The following is a 16,429-nucleotide window of genomic DNA, read 5'->3' as shown; positions in this document are numbered from 1 at the left end:
CACCGGTAGCAGCCTTCTACTCTGATTTTAAAAACTGTTATTAATGCTTTTCAACCAGAGTAGTTCACAAAGCAGTTTACATGACAGAAAAATCAACAGATATCACTCGGACATCTTAGCAAAGAGGAAGTTGTGTTTTTGAGGACTTCTCTTTCAGGGGCAGAAGTGGACACAGTCACATCATCTTTTTTGTGACTTCCCAACTTGCTGGGTTGTGTTGTCGCCCTGAGCGAGCTCTGTTTAAGACTAATCATGTTGTGGTACTGCAGCTTCTGACTGTGTAAAATAGGAATAACTGCTGTGTACGACAAGAACAGGCTTTGCTTTCAGAATGATAGAGATCTTGAGATCCTCATGAAAGTGTTTTGCTCATCTTATTTTGTTTAATGAATTTTTCCCCACCTTTTCCCAGTAAGGGGACTCAAAGCAGCTTATGATTTCATGTACCTTAACTGCTCATTTCATGTTTGCTGCTTATGAGACAGTGAGTTAGCACAGGGTTACAGCATGCTGTAGGGAAACCTGCTGTCATGATAACAAGAGCAGCAAGCAGACAGCAGGACTCCTTTTTGGTGGCTTAAGAGCAAACTCGAAGACATCTTGTGGCTGGTCACTTGATTTCGCCAGAATCAACTCTGGCAGGCACACCAGCAAAAAATCACACACCAAAAAGACAGATGCAAAGGCAGGAGTGCTTGTGTGGCTGCCCTGGATTATGGTCATCCAGTACACAATTGCAAATTAGAGAAAATATTTATCTTTTTTGTGTTGCCCTTTAAAACTCTGTGTCACAAGCATGTCTCTGGTCAACCTAAACGCTGCCTGTATGACTAAAAGATTGTTAAAATTAATAATGCACCTACATTCTGGAAATTCCTTGTGTCAAGCTGAGTAATGATGGAGTCATTTCAGATTCCATACCTGGTCAAAGAGGTATCAGGCAGGGATGTGTTCTTGCACCCCACTTGCTTAACTGTATTTAAATGATTTTGTTCCAAAACTACTCGAAACTGCCACCTGCGCACCATGCCTAGGAAATAGACTGGTGCCTGCTTTATTGTATGCTGATGACTTTGTTTTATTGTCAAGAACTGAAGTTGGTCTAAAACGCTCCATAAAAGCATTTATTGCATATTGCTACGAAGAGCTACTGGAAATAAATGAGGATAAGTCTAAAATAATGGTTTTCACAATGTCAACAAGGAAGGCAAATAAAATATGGTACATCAGCACATACAAGCTGCAGTAGGTCAATGAATTTAGTTACCTGGGAATTGTATTTCAACCAAATCTTACATGGTCAAAAAGTATTCAGCATCTCAAGAGTAAAATTGAACTAGCCTTATTAGTACTGAAAAAATGTTTCTGTTTTAAAGGAGGACAAGATGCACTAGCACTTCTAAAAACATAAAGCTACATTTTGCCATGCTCACTATACAGCTTTCAGATCTGGTTCCTGGGCCCAACAGAACAACTCAAAAGACTCCAACAAGCTTTCATGCCGAAAATACTATCCTTCCTTGTATAGCCTCCATAATAATATGTTTGGATTTAGGGCTCTCAAAGATCCTAACTGATATGGAAAGTTATTATCAGTTTTCAATATTGATTAGCAAATGCTGAAAACCTTCCCACCTTTACAAAATTAGAAGCACAAGAACGCTGCTGGACAAATGGGAATGATGAAACTGATATGAAAATATGTAAGCTGGGTCTACAGAGTACAGGAAATCTGAACGCAAGAAGATGCTTGTAGAAAAGTTACCTAAGATTGGGGAATGCCTTCAGGAGGAAGCCAAGCAGAAATGCTTTACTTAAGATTCAGATTTCCTGCTAAATTTGCCTTGCCTTTCTACTTAAGTTTTGACGGTTCCCAAGATGAGGCAGGCATATTTGGTTGAATGCTGTAATGCACTACCAACCTTGAACAAGTGATTGCAAAAATATTCAGTGCTCCCAGACCCTCCAGGACTGAAACTACCTTTAAGCAGTTTTTGTAAAGGATTTTTTATAGACATGGCCAAGTTTTGTTTTAAGGTGTTTTTAATTTCAGATTTATAGGTGTTTGGCTTATGGGCTGTTTAACCTAATAAACTTTGATTCCTTTAGAACAATGCCCCTGATCAAGGGAATACTGAAAAACTTTACAACTCTTAAGCATATGTCTTAAAAAAAAAACAGGTGTTTGTTACAGGCAGGGGATAGATTTTAAAGTTATTTAGAGCACTGCCTGTGGACAGCTGGAAAAAATTTAATGCCCCCACTTATATGTTAAAGATCCAAACTGTTTTATCAATGTTTTATCTTGGAGACGCTGATTACAGAAGTGACAAAATGTGCTTTATGTCCCCATGGAGCTCCATAAATATGGAGGGATCATTAAGCAGAAAATATATTTAATTCTCTATATGATGGCTAGGAATTATAGACTCTTAGCTGTGCTATGAACAGGGTGGAGATATTCTGCTTTAAAAAAAAAAAAGGCCATTTCTTTTGCCAGGGAATCCACATATTGCACCAAGAAAAACTGACTTTTGCAATCTTGTGCAATTGTGATCTTAGGTACTTGTTACTCTGGCTTTGCTAATTGTGGGGAAGGGCAAGAAGCTGCAGTTGGTGTTGGAAGCCCTGTCTGTGAACCATTAACAGTCTTGTTCAGTTCCCTTCCTCCCCTTTTTATGTTCTGAGACATCATCGGGTGCTCTGCCACCATGGGTTGGTGGTAGAGCACCTGTTTACTGTGTAGAATATGATCTTAGGTTCAGTCACTGGCAGTGTTTCCAGGTAGGACTAGAAATGACCCTTGTCTGCAACATTGAAGAGCTGCTGCCAGTGAGTGTTTACAGTCCTGACCAAGGGTTTGATGCAGTACAAGACAACCTCATACATTCATGCATATCTTTGCCGTCATAAGGGCTAGAAACTTGCCTTTCTCCGGTGGGTTTTCCATTTCGGGGTCACTCTTCCTAAGGTGGGTAGCTCCTCCTCTCAGGATAGGCAGGTCAGGCAAAGCTGACCAAAAACAAAACTGAGATTCTAAGGAATCTGGCCACTACTCCAGCTACCATGTTCTGTGCTACTGTTGAACCATAGTGAACACGCACTTCTCTGCCGAGGAATCCATAGGTTTGAATTTATTTGTGCTGTTCAGATACTGTTTCTGGATTTTCATTTAATAAAACATCAGTTGTCTTCTAACAGTTCATCAACTCCTGTATTAATGAAGAGTCTTTACGTTGCACATCCCAGTCAAATCTTAGCCAATGACAGTTTCAGTAAACATGGTACTTCTTAATCCTCTGTGCATTTAGCTCTCCATTCACAATAAAATGAAGGTAAGTGCATTTAAACTCACGAATTACTTGGAAGGATTTCATGCCTTGGCTTTTTGTCTTTCTTTTCCAGGCTCCCGCATAGCAAGCTGGCTGCCTAGCTTTTCAGTGGAGGTGATGCACACCACGAATATCCTTGGTATTGCACAGGCAAGCAACTCCCAGCTCAATGCTATGGTCAGTGTCTCTGTGTTTTCTTGACATTGGTAATTTATGCAGCTTCATGTCTGTGTAAAGTGTTGTAAGCACACAAAAAATTTCTTGAATCAAGTAGCTAAGAAGTAGCTTGAATCAAGTAGCTGAGAAGCCAAGACCCTCGTGAACCAAAAGAGCAGACTCCCTAGTGGCTCTTACTGCAAGACACAGCATTTCCCTTTCCTGCCTGTTTCCTTTAACATAGTGGTGCACACATCAATTTGCACTGCAGGATTAGTAAAGCAGAATGGTGAATGCTATTTGGAGCAGGTAATGTGCCAGAAGTGCAGGTGGATTATTCTGATTTTTCCCATTTTAGTTTTTAAGAGAGATGCAAGGATGGTCTGGTGTCAAATTCAGGTGGAATTGGTATTTTTAGTGTGAAATGAAAGGTTAGCCCCTCTCGTTGGTGGCCCATTCATGTGCAGAAGTTTGTTGTGTGCAGGTTATATGCAGCAAATACGCTTTCTGCTGCACGTATTCTTGAAATGCCTGCTGCTCAATCAGGAGCCCCAGTATGATGAGCCCAGGAACATGTGTCTGGCAGAGCCTCTTGCTCCTGCCATCGGAGTCTAGACTCTGCTCCTTGGAGTTATATTGTGAAAGAAGTGTAGGGAGTCGGTTGATAGAACATTTCCCTCCTCCCTCGAACACTTCCTCTTCTCCCATCTTTAAGTGCACAAACACTTGCTGAGCCAAATGGGGCTTCAGAGGGCAGGGTGCCAAACCGGGCAGGACAAGAGCAGGTGAAATGGTGCTTGCAGGTTTGGAGCTACAGAGGAAAGTGAAAAGCAGGTGTGTACAGGTGCCTAGGTGGATCCCAGGTGTATACATTGGTCAACCAGTTTGTGATTGTGCACCCCTCCTGGACCAGCTGTTTTGCAGTGGTGCCCACCATTCCTTCTCAGAATCTCTGTGGTGACCATAAGCTCCACAGTGTTGGGGATTTTCTGTACTAGTATATTATGCAATGTTTTTAAATAACATTAACTTCACCTATCCCATGAATCATTCTGTGAATCAGGTCCCTTAATTTCATTCACAGCTGCCCACACATAGGCAGAAAAATGTACATTAGGTACAGATGTACGTCCCCAGGAGTAATCCCAAAGGTAGTTCATATTTTTCCTACACATCTCTGTGTTCCAGTTACATGCTTCAATGTTAAGTACACAGCTGGAGACTTCTAATTTTTGTGTATGTCTCAAATTGCAGGCTCTGGAGTTTGGCCTGGAAAGAAGTTATTGCAGGCAAACTTTCTCATTGTTTCCAGCTAGAAGGCAGGGATGCATTTTGTTGTATTTATTGGTAAAAAGCTGCATTTTGGGGGGCTGTTAAATAAAGCCAAACCTATCTCACAGTGCTGTTGAGAAGATAGAATCGTGTGGGGAGGCAATATATATGGCCTGTAGCTTCCTGGAGGAAGTTCATGATAAACATAATGCATTATTATTTAAATGTAGTTGAAGAAAAATTGTGCAGTATTTCATATTCTTGTGTTAAGAACATGTCCTTCCATCACTGTCTGTTCTTGTGGAAATAGCTTCCTATTTCTGTTTCAGTGAACTCTTATTAATGTGTACAAATGACAGCTGGAAAGAGGTTGCAGTGTTTGCTTTTGTCCTTTAGTATGAGAAGCTGGAGCTTTGGGGAGTTCTGGGAAACGAAGCATGATGCTGTTGGGTCGCCAGTGGTAACCGTGCAAGCCTTGCTTTTTCCAGGCACACCAGATTCAGGAGATGTTTCCTCAGGTTCCTTATCACCTCATTCTTCAGGATCTGCAACTGACACGTTCCGTAGAAATAACAACAGACAATATTTTGGAGGGGCGTATTCAAGTGCCTTTCCCAACACAGGTCAGTCAAACAAAATGTATACAGTAACGAACCAGAAATTTCTCTTTTTGTTTGCTTATAGTTGACGTGCCCCCAAGGCCTGCCCATTGTTACCAGTGTTCTTTCTCCAAAATTCATTGTCTGAAAATATTACCCTGAAATGTGAAGCTTTCAGTCTGTGCTGTCTTGAGTAATCGTGAACTAGGAACTGCGTAATGTGATGCTGTTTCCTTTTCCTTGCCTCTGTGTGGTCCTTAATATTTATCAAGGGGAAGCTGTCTATTAGTCTGTTGTTGCAAGAAGAGCACATGGTCATAAGAACATGAGAAGAGTCCTGCTGGATCAGGCCCAGTAATCATCTAGTCCAGCTTCCTTTATCTTACGGTGGCCCACCAGATACCTCAGGGAGCACACAAGACAACAAGATACTTGCATCGCACTGCTATTCCCCTGCATCTGGCGTTCTATTTACCCTCACACACCCCAACAAAGACACCACAGTGACCAATTTTTAATGCATGAAACCTGTTGAACATAGCTTCCCTCCCTTGCTAGTCTGGGGTAGGAGAAAAAACTGCCATCCACAGCCAATTGGGATGACAGAAAAAATTCCTACCCAGCCCTAATGATGAGCAAGCAGCTAATCTGTACACATTATGGCTTGTAATCTGTGGTGGAGTTTTCCTCCAGAAAGCTGTCCAATCCCCTTTTAAAGGGATCTAGACCTGATGCCATCACCACATCCTGAGGCAAGGAGTTCCACAGACTAATTACACTCTGGGTAAAGAAATATTTTCTTTTGTCTGTCCTAACTCTCCCAACAATCAATTTTAGTGGATGTCCCCTGCTTCTGTTGCAGTGCGAGAGGGGAAAGAACATCCACCTATTCACTCTCCCCTGCATAATTTTGTATGTCTCAATCATGTTCCCCCTCAAGTGTGTCTTTTCTAGACTGGAGCCTCAAACACTGCAGCCTTTCCTCATAAGGAAGGTGGCCCAGTCCAGTAATCATTTTGGTCACTTTTCAGCCTTCCATGTCGTGGCACACTGACAAGGCACTAAAATTGTCAGGGCACACCATCAGGTTTTTGACAATTAACAAGGCACACCATGCTGCCAAGTGGGGGCTCACATCCCCATTGGCCCTACTAATAAATTATCTTCCCCCAAATTCCTGTGGCACACCTGTGGACCACTTGTGGCACACTAGTGTGCCACAGCACAGTGGTTGAAAATGGCTGTACTAGAGGTTTAATTCTACTGCATTCATTGTTAGTTGGTATTTTAATTGACATTGTGCTTTTTTTTGTAATTTACCTTGGACACTTACCTTTTATGATGGAATGGTGGGACATACCACCATTGATGGAGTTGAGGAGGATGGTGGTAGGAGTAGGGTCTTCTTGACAGTGGCACCCCAACTGTGGAATTCCTACCCCTTGAAACTGCTCCCTTTTTGTTTTTTTTGTTCAAGAGGGCTTTTGATGGCATTTTCCATGACCCTCGATAAGTTGGGGGTAATACTTGGGGTGTGTAAAATTCTTTGAAAATAACTTACCAGGAATTGTTCTGAGGCAGCTGCAAGAAGCCAAGAAGAAGAAGAGCTATTTTACCTTCTTCTCCAAACAGGAAGGGAGATAAAGTGCTTATGGGAATTGTAGTCTTTGTAAGGAGTACAGCGGAGCACTTCCATAGCAGCAGCCCTCATACAGACTAGAATTCCCATAAGCGCCTTCACTTGTCTTCCTGTTTGGAGAAGAAGCTAAAATGACTACTTTTTTTGTTGCTGCCTCTGAACAATTACTAGTAAGTAAAATTACTCTTTCCCCCCACCCTCTGCGTCCTGCTTCTCAGCCTATCCCACCCACACACACACACAAACAAGTCGATCCATGTTTTTAGGTCATTTTTAGGCATATTTTTTTACATATACACGAGTACATACGGTATATATGGTAAGTATCTAAAACAGTGGATCCCAAATGTTTTAGCCCAGGATGACAACTTCTAGAATGTCAGTTTGTCCAGGACCCACCAAAAGTCATGTCATGGCTGGAAGTGCAGTCATTGTGATGCAGCAACAAGTGGGGTTATTTCTCAGCCATTTTCCAGTAGCAAAGTGAATCAGAAAGAAAAAAAAGTCTAGCAACAACCATGACACAAGATAATGCGCCAGGTGTTACGTGACCCTCCTGAAATTGACTCGAAACCCACCTGGTGTGTCCAGACCACAGTTTGAGAAACAAAGAGATTGTAAAGGAATCCAGCTCCGCTTACGTTAGTCATTCTACAGAATACCTTAGGAGAAATCATTGAACACTTATTAGACATACAATGAAAAGCATAACATGTGTGTGGTGTTTATAAACTTTTCATGGAAGGGATACCGAGGCTGAAAGAGACTTGCCTGGTGATTCTGCATTAGAGCTAAGATCTGACCCCAAGCCCACCACTTTTGCCCAGTGGATTGTTTATCAAAGCATTTTATTTGAGTCTAGCTTCCCCATTCACATCAGTTAAGTTGGTTCTTTTTATACTTCCAGCGTTCAGAGAGCATCAGACCTGCATTGAACAGTCCCATGGAAAGGCTCAGTACTGACCAGGAGGAAACTGAAGGGGTTACCCAGGTAACTTGGCAAAGAGTGTGCATTATAGCGAATGGAAACTGATTAGCTAAGTGCAAACAGCAGAATGGAGTTCTGGAAAGAACAAAACCAGCCTACCCATGAGTTAGGTGGCAGATTGACAGGGGACTGGGGGGAGCCTCTGCTGCTGCTCCTCCCACTCCCTGGATTCAAAAGGGAACAGGGAAGTGGAGCAGAACAAGTGTGGAGCAGAGAAGAGCGATGGGCTAGAGTGGTGTTGCTGCTTAAGGTGACAGTTCAAATGTTGCTTCCGTCCTTAGGTGCTGGGAGGCCCTGAGAGGCTATGGAGTGTTGATCAGCATCAACTGCCAGGAAGGCTTTCATAGCCAAGCAGCTGAAGGGGGGGAGGGGAAGAGCCGGAACCAGCATAGAGTAGGCAAAAGAGGAGCAAGAGACAGGCTGGACAGAGAGGAAATGTAAGGAAAGAAATGAGTAGCAGGAAAGGGGGGAGCGAGGTGAGGGAAGAAGACTGTAAGAACGTGGGAAAGGCAAGGATGTCTTCCCATCTCACTGACAAGGATGAAGCCCCGTAGCCTGCTCAGGCCAGGAAGCCTGGACTTCCTCCTGTCACTCCAAGGAAAGTCCCTGGATAGTCTGTCCATGTGGGGCAAAAGTGGAAGGAAAATGGGGCTTCCCCCAAAAAGCTCCCTGTGATGATCCCAGAAGGGCTTCATTGTGGATTATTCCCTCTTTAAGGGGACCTGCAGTTGCAAAGCAGAAGTGTCTTGGATCAGGCCCTTCCTGAAGCAGCATTTCTTGGCCTCAGGTGGCTAGCTCTTTCTTCCAGGGGCCAGATCTGGGCAGGTCATCTCTTACCCTACTCTATACAATGTAGAACTGCCACCTGAGGGGGGCGGGGAGCACCTCATCTGGAAAGATCTCCTGCTCTGCATCTTTTCCTCAGCTTTGTCACTGATGTACTTTGGAGATGCCGTTACAGGTAATTTCTGGCTAAAAGGTGTACACAGGCTGATGATGCAAGGATAATTGTCCCTTTTGGGACTGACTGTGTGAATTCTTTCTTGTGTTTTGCGGGAGGAGGGCTCTGGGGATCAGTGTTCCTAGTAATCTGAGCTCCTTGACAGAGGAAGATTGGCTATTAAAGGAATGTTTTTACCATTCTGTGTTTAAATAGGTTATACAATGTTTTATGTTGTTTTGTAGCAATTTGTTCTTCTAAAAGTGAGATAAATTATTTAAATAAACAATTGTATTGCCTTTTGGTGCTGAGATATTTCTTCCACAATTGCAGGAGGCATGTAGACCCTTGGCTGGTGGCCCACGGACCATAACCAGGGCTTCTAGCCTGCAAAGTGTCTGTTTTGTATCTTCTCTCTCTAATTTCACATGTTCCCGTGTGCTAGCATGCATTCTTTCCTTATGGTACTAGCCCAGTTTGGGCCACTCTGATTTCCTGCTCTTCTTCCTGTGCACCATGTGGGCAGTGAAATTGTCATTCTCTCAGTGGCAGAACAGCTGGTGGGGTCTGTGACGGGAATGCAGAAAACCAAGGTGAGAGTGCTGGGCCTGCAAGTGTAGCTCTTTCGTTCCTCGACTGCACAAGGCCTGTGTGCAGGCAGTAGAGCAGCTGCACCTGTCCTGTCCACCCTGCTGTCAGCAGCAGTGCTCTCCACAACCTTTGACTGCAGCCCTGGAGAATTCGGACTACCCTGACTACACAAACTGTTTGCATCCAAGCTGCACCTACTGCCATGCACTGTATGTGGAGCTGCATTTAAAATGATGTAGAAGCTCTGATTACCGAGAATGTACAATTTTGTACCATGTACACTGGCTGCCAACTTATTTCCAGCCCTAATTCAAAGTGCTGAGCTTTTCCTTTCCAAACCTTTAACTCCAGTTACTCAAAGGACTGTATTCTCCCGCATCAGCCTGCCCTGCTCTGAAAATCTGTATCAGAGGCCCTGCTGTTTGGTCTGCTGAAAACAGAGTTCTTGTTGGTGGGCAAATGAAATAAACTTTTTGGTGGTTTCTCTGCTGTTGTGAAATTTCTTGCATCTTTTAGGAAGAAACTAAAAATAATTTTTAGACTTTCTTATTCTGTAACTTTGTGCTGTTTATATTGGTGTTTGCTGTTGCTATTTTAATATCTGTATGTGGTGGTGGTGTTAGTGTTTCATCAATTGCTTTCATCTTTTGAAAAAGTGGTCTAAAAATTGAACAAATAAATAAAAATGATCAAACACTTTTGAACACTTTACTGTGTTTTGATCAAACACAGTAGTGCAGACATGAAAGCAATAAAATCAGTGAATTTATTAGATTCACAGATCTAATAAAATTATTTTTTGAAGCCTGATAGCACTTTTTGCAGTTGGTTATTTAAAGACAACAAGAGACAGAGCCTAACACATCTCCTTGAGGGGGAGAGTTCCTGCCTCTGGCACTGAGAGGCCCTAATATATTCAAAATAAAAATTTGAAATGAATGCAGACCCACTTGAAATTGGCTCACGACCCACCTAGTGGGTCCTCACCCACAGTTTGAGAAACACTGATCTACAGGTATAGCCTAATTATCCACTGATTTTTATCTCACTGTGATGAGAATGGCCCTTTAATTTAAAAGAAAAACATCCTTTAACAATAGTGTCGTTAATGCAAGAGAGGGCAGCAGGCTGACCATCCATCAATCATACTCCATGCACTTAGAACAGCTTCACTCCAAGGCTAGAGACCCCTCCCTTCCCCCTGAGCATGTGAAAGAAAGATAATCACTTTGCATTGGTGAAGGGAGGAGTGAAGCCTTTCTAAGTGCCTGGAGAGAGACTGATTGATGGATTGTCTGCCTAATGACTCTGCCTTACCTCACAAAGGTCAGCAAGGCTGTTTTTAAATTACCTCGCAAAGGGACATTGTTTTTAAGTGGATTTGCTTTAATGTGATTTTGTCATCCACTTGAGTTCTGAGAACTGGAACCCTCACGAATAATGAGACTCAGCCTGTATTTCTACCCAGTGCTAGTCTCCTAATATAGTCTTGTTGCTGCTGTTTATGAATAGAGAATTGCTTGGCAGAGCCGTCTGGGACATCCTTCCTTCTTTGTGGTGAAGATGGTAAGGAGATGGCTGTGGCAGCAGGAGTTGGCATAGACATCTGCCTCCACTTCAAGAATGAGTAGCAGTGCGCCATGGGCATGGAAAATGGCTGATCACCCTCCATATATCTTTGCAGGAAAGACAGCTTTTCGATTTCCTTTAGCAACATTTACCGTTACATTTTCCACAGTTGAAAGTAAATGTTGGGACTAGATCCTATAATGTGTTTTGATCCATGTTTTAAAGATTTGATCAACATGTTAAACTGTTTTTAAACTCATTCAGCCATGAAAGCCTTAGTATGTTTGTAATATTTACAACCTTTGTTATACTAGACCAGTAAAATAGGTATAGCCCCCTGCCCCACCCTTGATCTTCTGCTGGTGTTGAATGAAGTCATGCAGACCTTCCTGAATTCTTTTTCAATTTCCTTCTGTGTGATAGACAGAGAGAGTCCCCCTGGAGCTGAACTCGAGGCTGGAAGAGATGGTGGAGGCCAGCGAGGTGGAGGCAGAGTCCACGGAGACAGAGGACTTTGAAGTGAGGGGTAGTCGCTTTTCCAAATCGGCTGACGAAAGGCAGCGGATGTTGGTCCAGAGGAAGGAAGACCTGTTGCAACAGGCTCGCAGGTAGGCCCTGAGTGCTTTGCGTCTCGCATCTGGGGCTTCCCCCTAGTAACTGTACAAGGCATAAGAGGAGTCTGCCATATCAGAGGTGCATGAAATAGCAAGAGTTGTTCCATAAGACTCTGTTCCACCTGTTGGAGGTGACCCCCCGTTCACTTTCAGTGGTGTTTCATCTTCATGGTGTGGGGAGTAGAATGGCTCATTTTTATAATGAGTGAATGATGGGAAGAAGGTTTTGGGGACACAGGTCAAGCATCTCCTTTTTTTGGAGCTCGTTAATTGTATTGAGACTTTTCGGCGAGGCCTGAAGACCCTTCTGTTTAAACAAGCCTTCTGAGTTCTCAGCCTTTTTAACATCTTTTATATTTTTTACAGGCCTGATTCTTTTATGATTTGCTGCTGCTCTATGCTCTTTTTACCGGACTATTTTTTATCTGACTGCTGTTTTTATATGTGTTAATATGTTTTTATTTGTTTTAAATTATGTTTTTAATCTGTTTTAACCTGTTGTAAGCCACCTTGAGTCCCTTTGGGGAGAAAGGCGGGGTAAAAATAAAGTTGTTGTTATTATTATTATTGAACCCCTTTGTCAGTCCTCTGATATCTAACTCCTGTATAAGGAGCACCCTGTCTTGCCTGCTCCTCATGGCCAAGTACTGTGTTAACTGTGGCATTTGAGAGAAGGAAGGCTACTGGGTGCCCCAGTCACAGCAGATCTCTCTAGTGCATTGCAGAACAGAAAGATGTTCTGATTCTGCGGCAGTGCTTGGTTGCTTGGCAGAAGAGTGAGGACTGCGGGGTGTAGAATTCCTGATCTTAGAAAGCAAAGTTTATGCTGAGCCAGGTCTCCTGTACACCAAGGGCTGGTTCTTATGGACTGCACAAGTGAAAAAGGCCTGTGTCTATTGCTTTGGTTAGGAAGGGCTCACAGCTATATACAGTACGTGGTTCTTATCTTAAAAAAAAAAAATGAAATGCATGAACCTTGTGGTTTTTTCAGTTGCTCGTCATGCCCAGGTTCAAACCCTCATTTAGCAAAGAGCGAGTCTCCACCAGCTAGTTGCACACTGTCAGGCACACCTACTTTACAAGATTGTGGTGAGGATAAATGGAAGGCAAGGAAAGCTTGTACACCAGTCACCCTGAGCTCCATGGATGGGATAAAAACACTAAACATTATTTCAGAGGCTGCAGCCTACCCTTGCATGCCCCCTTCCAGGCTGGTGTAACAGTGTGAAGACTTTGTGCAATGGCTCAGGGCACAAAACGTCTGCTGTGACCCAGGAGAGGATTTGAGCAGCGCTTCAAACCTTTGCAGCTCTGCTCAGCTGGCTGCCTTGTTCCCTTTCCTTTCAGGCATCTTCTCTGTGGCTATGATATTGGAGCAGGGTGGTATGTTATGGTACTAAGGGCAGTCCACCCACTGGCACAACGTACAGAGGAATTGTATTCAGTGGCTTCTGGTTGTGTTTAGACTCCGTGATTATAGGGAAGAAGACATCACTTAGCATGGGAAGATGAAGGAACTGTTCTGGGGAGGGAGTGGAACTAAGGTGCAGAAGCAGCTTGTAAGTGTGGTGGCACAGAGGGGGCAAAAATAGAGACTAGCAGGTTGTATGTCTTGAAAGTAACAGTGTTATCTGATAGGTTTGCATAGGATGGATCCAGAGATCTCCTAGAAATCTGTAGCGCATGCAAAACTGTGTGCAGTGTCAACTGAGGGGGCCTTTTGGAGTGTTGGCAGATGTGCACCTGGCAGTGACATGTGAGAGAACCTTCTGCATTGGCATCAAAGCTCCACCCTTTCGCCATTCTGAAAGTGACTGAGAACAATTTGTTTTGTATAGCCTTTGGGGCCTAAGTTTATATTGACTGGTTTCCTCTTTGTTCAGCTGTTGTGTTACTATTTTTCTACTGCTGTATCTTTTAATGATGGTGTCTTTTTGCTAATATTGAATATATTTTTATTGTATTTTGTGTTATTTTAATATGTTGGCTACTTTGAATGCCTTCCTTGCTGGAGGAGAAAGGCAGGATGCAAATACTTTGAACAAATATTCTTCAGGTGGTGGGGGGGGGGCTGAATTGGGTGCTTGGTTCCAGATTTGACTTGAGACTAGCTGTGTGTCTTTTAATTTGGAAAAGATTCATTTAGAAAAGAATTGGCTTCCTGGCTCTTGTGGCTGCGGAAATACGGTTGGGTCTGTGTGCCATGTTTGCTGACATCTTGAAAGTCGGGAGGGTGGCTGTGCAAGATGTCTAGTAGGCGGGAGTGGCGCTCCATAGCCGAGTTCCTTGCACCCAGCCCTGAAAGCATCTTTGCCTGCTAAGGTGAAGGCTTAAATGCAGAGTGGACCGGAGGGTGTTTCTGCTTTCTCTTGACCCCTAATTTTTCTCCTTCCAGGCGCTACCTCCACAAGAGCTCCGATGAAGACCCTGTCCCTGACACCTCGCTGCAGGCTGAAGGAGCCACTGCTGACCCTACCACCTTGCGCCGCAGAACCCTGGCTGCTGCTGCAGAGCGGAGGCTTCAGAAGCGACACCCATCTTAACATTTCCAATTGTCTCCTGTTCCTTTTCTACAAGAGCAACAAAGAGGCCATTTTGCCCCCTTGCCCTCAGTAGAGAGGGCCTCCTCAGAGCTCCGCTCACTCATGGGAGCACAAGTGGGCTGGCTGCACCTTCACTGTACAAAGCATGTGGTACCTAATAAGTGTTTGGACAGCTGACAAATTAACCTTTCGGGATACATTTTTGAAAGAAGTGTCATTTAATTCCCTTCTGCAAACATGTACAGCCTTTAAAGCCCTAGGCATGATTTGCTGCTTCACGTGAGTTGCAGAAGGAGGCGGCTGAGAAGTTCCATGTCTGTTCACTGCTCTTACGCACTAAGCTTGCTGCTCCTTTCTGAGACGGACGTGAAAAACCAAGGAATTGTACTGGCACTTTCTCCTAAGTAGGCACATCCCAATGTCAAGCATCTCAATTCATCTCAAGAGTGAGTTTTCCAGGTTTTGCAAAGCCTTTAGATAAAGGAAGCATTTCTAGGTGCTGGAACAAAGGAACGGAGGCCGCCAAGAGGACATGACATCTTGGAGCGGATGGTGTCAAACTAAGTTTTAAAGTGCTCTTTGACAAGGTGTTTTCTTTTTGGCCCCAAGATGGACGACATTTTCACATTTCTGGACTGCTGCTGGAGGCTGGTTTGTTTTGTATGCATTTTATTGCCAGCAGCAGATGCGTGGCTGAGGAAGAATGCAGGAAAGCAGGCCACCGATATGCCTCACCTTATCATGTCAGCATTTCAGTAAGCACATAAAAGACTGGTGAGAGCATCTATGTTTGATCTCTGAGGCAGTTTGCAAAAAAGGCTCCCTTTTAGGAATGGGGATAGGCCATTTATTAAAAGAGACAAGGTGGTCTGAAAGTATCTTTATTTTTTTAATGACATTTTGTTATAATATTGCCCCTTAGCTTAATCAGATGTACAGGATTGAGGAGTGGTCAGACTTTTCACTAGTATTGTACAACTGTGATAGATAAATGGAGACCTCTGGTCAGAGCTTGCATAAGTGAGTTTTACGATGGCAGTGGAGTCATGTTTAAGTGTTTGAGGAATATCATTGTCTTTCAGAAGGGTTGCCCCAGTATTATAAAGGGTAAAAAAGATTATAAATTCTTTTTACTGCAGGTTTTTAGGATATTTGAAGGTGAATACAGGAAAACTATGAAATTTGGAAGTGTTTAAACAAAGATAATTTATTTCAATAAACCCTTCTTTCCAAAAGAAGCCTTACCTTGCAATATTTAGTAAACTTTTGATGAAAAAAGACTTCTTTGTGATTCTGTTTTGTTCAGAGCACAGTCTTTGGTTTTATTGTTTTAAAAGAAATAAAATTCTTGATCAGTGTTTGAAATGCTTCAGAATTTCTTTTTTCTGTGTTGCAAATTCCCATTCTCTTCTTTATTTCCCTGCCCTTCCTGGTCATTGATTGTCAGCGTAGATCCATCAGTCTACCTGGGATGAAGGCAGTTGTCCTGAGGCTGCAGGGGCATCTGTATCAACCTGTCCAAGTGGCAAGGAGAACTTGACCACTTGCTGTGTAGGGTAGAAAGTGGTTCAAATGATCACCCACAAGTGTAATGAACACTTGGTTTGAGGGTTATATCTGAAGTTAAATAGAAAAATCAGTGCACTAACCCTGACACCCCCCATTGACAATCCATCAATCATTCTCTCTCCAGGCACTAACAGCTTCACACCAAGGCAAGCTGCCCCTCCCTTCCCCCTGAGCATGTGAAAGAATGCTAAATGGCAGTGATTATCACCATTCTCCTGCCCCCCCACCCCCCATACTGTGGCTCCTGGTCAAGGGAGGGATTGCTGCCTCCAAGTGAAGCCTTTCTAAGCACCTGGAAAGAGACTGATGGTCTGCTTGATGCATTACAAAGATAAGCAAAGCTGTTTTTAAATCACTGAGCATAAGGACCTTGTTGGTTTTTTTTTGGATTTGCTTTAGTGCGATTTTTGCCATCCATGTGAGTTCTGGGAATGGAACTCTTGCGAATAATGAGACTCAATCTGTATTGCATCCAGTTCTTGTCACCACATGTCAAAAAGGGTATCGTGGAAATGGAAAAGGTGCAGAAGAGAGCAACCAAAATGATTACTGGGCTGGGGCACCTCCCTTAGAGGAAAGGCTACAGCGTTTGGACCTCTTTGCCTAGAAAAGAGGCA

General features: G+C 43.3%; 1 protein-coding gene across 1 annotated transcript in view; it reads left to right on the top strand.

The window, feature by feature from the left end:
- Window positions 1–15,608, top strand: part of AMFR (autocrine motility factor receptor) — a 37,853-nt gene extending 22,245 nt beyond the window's left edge. The window contains exons 10-14 of the mRNA XM_066637708.1: window positions 3,406–3,509; window positions 5,249–5,383; window positions 7,906–7,989; window positions 11,510–11,694; window positions 14,096–15,608. Coding sequence (XP_066493805.1) covers window positions 3,406–3,509; window positions 5,249–5,383; window positions 7,906–7,989; window positions 11,510–11,694; window positions 14,096–14,243 — 656 coding nt within the window. The 3' untranslated portion in view covers window positions 14,244–15,608. The remainder of the gene's footprint in view (window positions 1–3,405; window positions 3,510–5,248; window positions 5,384–7,905; window positions 7,990–11,509; window positions 11,695–14,095) is intronic.
- The last annotated feature ends 821 nt before the right edge of the window (window positions 15,609–16,429 follow it).

This window comes from Tiliqua scincoides, chromosome 9 (assembly GCF_035046505.1).
Source record: "Tiliqua scincoides isolate rTilSci1 chromosome 9, rTilSci1.hap2, whole genome shotgun sequence".
Classification (NCBI taxonomy): Eukaryota; Metazoa; Chordata; class Lepidosauria; order Squamata; family Scincidae; genus Tiliqua; species Tiliqua scincoides.
The sequence above is the reverse complement of the archived record's forward strand: the minus strand, read 5'-3'. Positions and strand labels throughout refer to the sequence as shown.